The following is a 6107-nucleotide window of genomic DNA, read 5'->3' as shown; positions in this document are numbered from 1 at the left end:
AGTAATAAACCAGCTATTTTTTTATTTTTTGCCTTTTCACCAACATTGTTTGTAATAGTATTTAGTTTTCTGTGTTMATTCCTATTTATTACATTAGGTGCAAAGTAAACTTGGGCTTTCTTCCTCACCACCATTTACTGATGATGCGTTAACGTCTGGTTYTGACTAGTTTTTATAGTTTACCATTTTGTTGTCTCGTTGTTCTGTTTTTGTTGTCAAGTTGCTAACATTATGTGTCTGTAATGTAAATGAATAATCTAGTTATTTAATAAAAGTTACCCAGTGACAGTGAAGGGGAGAAACTGGTGTGGGAACATGTTCGTAAACACAGTGGGTCTTTTTTTGTACCGGACTGTCCCGAGTCAGCCTTTGAAAGTGTCCTGTCATATATTTAAAGTTGACATTTTTTWAAAAAATCCCCTTTGGTCACTTAGAGTTGAAAGTTAAAATTGTCTGGTTCCTCTTCGCTCCATGTTGTCGTCACACTTCTTTAAGTGACGGTCTTCTTCTGTCTCCGTATTTCAGAGGTTCCAACAGTCGGGCCCTGAAGATCGCCGGCCTCACCACGCTGGCCTGTCTGCTGTTGGCCAGCCAGGTCTTCACAGCCTACATGGTGTTTGACCAGAAASAGCAGATCCACAACCTGCAGAAGAACTCGGAGAGGATGGGGAAACAGCTGACACGCTCGTCTCACGGTAAAAATAAAAGTTGAACCGTGCGCCCCTGTGTGCGGATGTGATGGAGGAGGAAATGAGAATCGATTTTAAAGGAGTTGATTTTAAAACTAATCAACAATATGAAAATGTTTCCTGCAATTCATGACGAGGAGCCTTGCTACCTTTATTTCAATTGTGAAAAACTATGAAAAATGACAGTTGATAAAAAAAAATCTTATCAAGTACAAGAAGAGGTATTTGTACATAACACAATGCAGAGTCTTGCAAGCTTTTTTTAAATAAATAAATAATTAAACATTTTTAATCACMGTCACATACTTCAAACATAAATGAAATAGGTGAAACAACATGAAGGATTTAGAGGGAGACAATATAATAAAACAATGTGTTCAATGAATTTCAACAGTTTTTAAGTTTTTTTGATCAGGCAAAATTGGTCAGCTATACTAAAACCAGCAGTCTCAGTTAGGTCTTAAATCTGTTACAAATTTTATTTGTATTTTGTCTGGTATTTTTAAAATTCAGTTCTAAAGCACTTTGTGTGATAAAATGAACAACTTTTTGTTTTTTCCTTAACATTTCAGTTCAGTTTAATTTAGTTTCTTTTCTGTTGGAACAGCTGGAGCTGAGGCAAACTTCAACAGTTTGTTTTCCCTGTGTGGAGTCTTTTCTGRAGATGTAACTACATCTTATTTCTTTCAGACCACAGGAATAACTGACAGTTWAAAATGTGAAATATATAAAACAAGAATTTGCCAACAGATACACATTAAAGCAGCAGGACAGTGTGTCCTGGTGGCAGATTTGTAGTACTACAAATCTTTTTTTTCTTTATTTTATTTTTTATTTTTTTACAGAAGCAGTTTTGTTTCACTTCCTGCTTTTTACAAAACAAAAGAAAGACTGTTCAGGTGGTTTATGATCCACAGATATTCTTTTACACACATTTACTGATAATTTGATTCAAACTGAACAAAAGCATCAAGTTTTAAAGCATCCCGATGGTGAATTAAACTCTTTGTTCTTAGATCGTCAGTCAGCTAATCTGGAGGGCCTTGCGTCACAAACCCTGCCTTGTTTTTCCCAGCGTGCATCTGGGTTAAAAAGGAACACAAAGCTCATCAAAAATAAGAACTAAACCAGTAAATAACTGATATATAGTGACAAAGTGTTGTTAATCATTTTGTCTGTGTATGGTTAAAGGTTGCTTTGTGGGTTTTAGTCCTGGTGTTGATCTTTTTACAAATGAACGTTCCTAGGCAGAACCATCAGTCAGAGGGAACAGGGCTGAAGGCCTTTAAATGTTACTCAGATGCAGGGGTAATGTGTGCTAGTTCACTAGCACATATTCTAAAATTGGAACGATACAGAGAAGATTAGCATGGCCCCTGGCGCAAGGATGACACGCAAATTCGTGAAGCGTTCCTCATTTTCATCCACTTTAGAAAACATTAAATATATTAGATTCCCAAGATTTTGTTAAAACCAGAGAAAACTGGCTCATCTGCATAAAAGTGATAGTTTGTTTTTGGTTGTGGTTATTTTCAAAGTAAAGAAAGCTCTTTTAGCAACATTTCTTAAATTAAAACCCAAATAATACCCCCCCTCTTCATMAGGGGAGAACAGGGATTCCATTGGAAAATTGGCTAAAAGGCTGGCGGTAGCGCTAAGAAACCTGGTGGGTAGGGTTGAGAGAAGTGGAGCGGGGCGGGGGAGGGTGTTTTTGCTCCCCCCTTGTCTGTCTGTCTGTCTCTCTCTCCTGTCAGCTACCTTAACATGATAAGCATGTAAATTAAAGTGACAACTAGKATAGTTCCTGGAGAAACTATGAGAGGATTGCCATGTGCCAAACTCCTTTTAACAATTTTTTTTAAAGATATGAATATACGGTTGTTTGGAGATCACTGTGATGAACTACCATCCCAAATTTGAGGCAAATGTGTCAAAAGAGTGCAGTGTTATGGTAAAAGTAGCATTTTAGCTGTGGCAACAATGTTGTATTTATAGTTTAGCAGAAGTACTGTTAGTCTTGGAGTGGCGAGACCCCCCCCCCCCCCCGCCCCCAAACTACCAAAACCATCAATAACCCTGTAAATGGGGCGTAGGAGGGCCAAAAACCACTCAAAACCACAAAGAACCCTAAAAAACCAAGTGAAAGGGGCGTAAGAGGGTTGAAACCCCCTGAAAATGACCAAGAACCATCCAAAATTTTGTAAAAGGGTCAGAGGAGGGCTGAATCCCCCACCAAACCAACAAAAACAATCAAAAACCATGTGAAAGGGACCTAGGAGGGCCGAAAACCAGTCAAAACCACCAAAAACCATTAAACACCATGTGAAAGGTGCCTAGGAGGGCCAAAAGAGTCAAAACCACCAGAAACCATCAAAAACTATGTGAAAGTGGCCTAGAACAATGAAAAATCACAGAAAACCACCAAAAACCATGTGAAATGGGTGTAGGAGGGCCGAAAACCAGTCAAAACCACAAAAAACCATCAGAAACCTTGTGAAACGGGAGTAAGAGGGCCAAAATCCAGTAAAAATCACCGAAAACCATCAAAAACTATGTGAAAGGGGCGAAGGAGGCCAATCTGAAGGCTTGAATCTGGGGGTGTGACAGCCAGGCTTGCTGGACAAAGCAGTGAGAAGATGGTTCCGGGCAAAAGCCGCTGTGTGAAAACTARAAGGTGCATTTAAAAAAAATGTTGGACCTTGAGAGAGGAGCAAGATTTGAGAGAGAGCAGCAGCACYTGCACAGGTGCACGGATCTGCTCGCTTGCAAATTTGACTTTTGAGACTTTCTTACCACTGCAGAGGATCTGCATGTGTAATGCTGCGTTCAGGGCTGGTGAAAAGCTGGGGCATTTGAGCTTTAGCAGCTATACTGCACTGGGCTGATTGAAATGCCGCTTTGTGACCTCATAACCACTATATTTAATCGAACTAGAGTTCGATTAAAGCGGTCGAAACAGAGCTGGTGTGAATACACCCTAAAAGGAATGTCAGATTGCCTGAGTGCCCAAACTAAAGAATTCTTGTTCTTGCCATTTTGCAGCCGTGGCCCCGGCAAGGATGGCCATCCCCATGAGCAGCCTGCCTCTGCTGACAGAGTTCACTGAAGAGGACACCAAAAAATCTGAGACACCCATGACTGTAGGTTTATGCCCACACCTCAGGAAAAAAGACTTAAACTGTGTTTTGAGTACTCTAAGGCTAACCTTAAGTAATCTTCTGACTTCTCTGCTCCCATCAGAAGCTGCAGGACATTGCTGTCGTCAGCGTGGAGAAACAGCTGATGGATCTCATGAAGGTACGTTGCAAATAAAACCTGTTGTGTCGCTTCATGTCACGCATCGATTGGTTGCTGAGCCTTGACCGTCTGTGAGCAGGACTTCAGCGTGCCGCAGTTCAACCAGACCTTCCTGGCCAACATGCAGAGCCTGAAGCAGCGGATGAACGACAGCGAGTGGCAGGTGAGGCTGCACTCAGGTGGAAACTAATAAACCCAAAATCAAATGAAGCGATTCTTCTGACTGCGTCTGTTTAACACGTCGCCGCCTGCAGGGCTTTGAGTCGTGGATGCGCCATTGGCTGATCTTCCAGATGGCCCAGCAGCCGCCAGCATCCTCCATCTCTCAGCCAGGTTTGTCCTTTTAGTTTTTAAGGGAGAAAAATCCAGTGGCCGGCCCTCACTTGATGGGAGTCGGCTCTTCTGATTCACTACAAAGCATCAACTTGTGACGGTTCCTGTTTATTGATGATTTTATTGCTATTTGTTTTTAGTAATTTAGTTGAGTGCCAGCCAGGTCTCCCTCCTGACCTATAGGATGTTTTAACCAGCTTAAGGTGTTTTTACTGTTGTTTTTATATATGGTTAGAGTTATTTTTGTTAACCAGACACATAAGGACATGTAAAGTATAAAAAAAATCATAAATACACACCCTTTCAACTCTAATTAAATAACAAGTGACAAAAAATGTTTTAACAAAGAAAGTGAGCACAAACAAAGGAATAAAGTTTTCAAATATATTATTTACAAAAATAGAATACAAAGACAATATAAAACAATACAATAGAAAGAAAAACAATTTACCCCTCCCCCAGTGTCCATGTGTGGTATTAAAACCACTTAAATAAAGAGTTCAATTCAAACAAGCTTCTCGCTTGGCTCCACAAGCAGGAAGTAGAAGGATGGCTTGACTTCACAAGCACAGGTGGAAGGCTGACRTCTTAAACAAAATAGGGCTTGGCTCCATAAGCAAAGGTTGGTTACGATTAAACTTAACTTATGCAGCCAAAGAGAAAACAAACACCTCCACAAAATAAATTTACACCCATAAACAAAAATGACTCCTCATACAAAAATCTCCACTTCCAGGAGCTAAAACACACAAAGTAAATACTATTATTTTTTTTCTTAAGTCATTTCATTAGACTACAACAACATGAAACAAACTTACTTTTTGTAGTGTGCAACTTTTATCAGTAAAAAAAATAATAAATCCATCCCTTTGTGCTCATCATTCCTACTAACTCTTGTAGATACAAAATATCAGTTGTGTAATATAAAAACAAGTACAGAAAAAAAAACAATGCTCCCCATAACTGTGAAAATAATTTGTTCAACATTTTAAGCTTGTTTCCCCTCAACTCAGAAAGGTAGACAAACTGACAGTGGTGGGCACCAGTCCACTAAAGTGCAWATCTGCTAATTGTGGATCTAACTATTTTATTTACGCTTTAGCGGTCTTCCTAATTTTTATAATTCATACATAGAMTTGCACTATATAATTTTAAATTGCAGTTCCCACTAATAATTAATTATCTACCATCATCATTATCTTCAACAGTGGAGAGTATGGCTGTCAGGACTCACAACACATGTGATCCATCCAACAACTCCCCTCTCAGTTAAACACTACTTTTGGGAAGGTATACGTCCTTCCTGACTGTCGCTTTGGGTCACGGTTCAGTCGGTTCTCATTTRAGTAGGTCAGCTTTGCAAAGTATTTTTGCTGGCAGCAATCTATATTACTCATATGGCTTCTGTTAAAATATAATAAACACAGTGCAAAAGACAATATTCAGTAGCCAGCAGGGATCCACATTTTACAGACATTTCCCACAATGCTTTGTGTCTGCTTACATCGCAGGAAGGCAATGTTTAGAACTCCCTTTCCCAGCAAAAACAGTAAACGTTTGTAATCCGTACTAAAATTTTATATGTCTTGATTTATTTTACTTTACAATCGGAGCTCCCTTTTTTAAAAAATAAAGTTTAAACGCTGGAGCTCAATACTTGACGTAATTGATCAAAGCAACGGGGTTATAGACTTATGCTGACAAAAACTGACATCCTGTGGTCAACTGGAGCAGCTGCAGCTACATGGAAAACATCCTGATGCAGCTCAGTAATCCAGGTAGAAAAAA

General features: G+C 39.5%; 1 protein-coding gene across 2 annotated transcripts in view; it reads left to right on the top strand.

The window, feature by feature from the left end:
• Positions 1–6107, top strand: part of cd74a (CD74 molecule, major histocompatibility complex, class II invariant chain a) — an 8190-nt gene that overhangs the window by 675 nt on the left and 1408 nt on the right. For both annotated transcript variants that reach the window (XR_001309884.1, XM_014003550.1), the window contains exons 2-6: positions 526–695; positions 3732–3829; positions 3930–3986; positions 4066–4149; positions 4241–4319. Coding sequence is in view for 1 of the 2 variants with exons in the window: in XM_014003550.1 (XP_013859004.1) it covers positions 526–695; positions 3732–3829; positions 3930–3986; positions 4066–4149; positions 4241–4319 (488 nt within the window). In the remaining variant the exon portion in view is untranslated. The remainder of the gene's footprint in view (positions 1–525; positions 696–3731; positions 3830–3929; positions 3987–4065; positions 4150–4240; positions 4320–6107) is intronic.

Source organism: Austrofundulus limnaeus, unplaced genomic scaffold, assembly GCF_001266775.1.
Source record: "Austrofundulus limnaeus strain Quisiro unplaced genomic scaffold, Austrofundulus_limnaeus-1.0 Scaffold1, whole genome shotgun sequence".
Lineage (NCBI taxonomy): Eukaryota > Metazoa > Chordata > Actinopteri > Cyprinodontiformes > Rivulidae > Austrofundulus > Austrofundulus limnaeus.
Note: the sequence above shows the minus strand (reverse complement) of the source record. Positions and strands in the feature narration are given on the sequence as shown.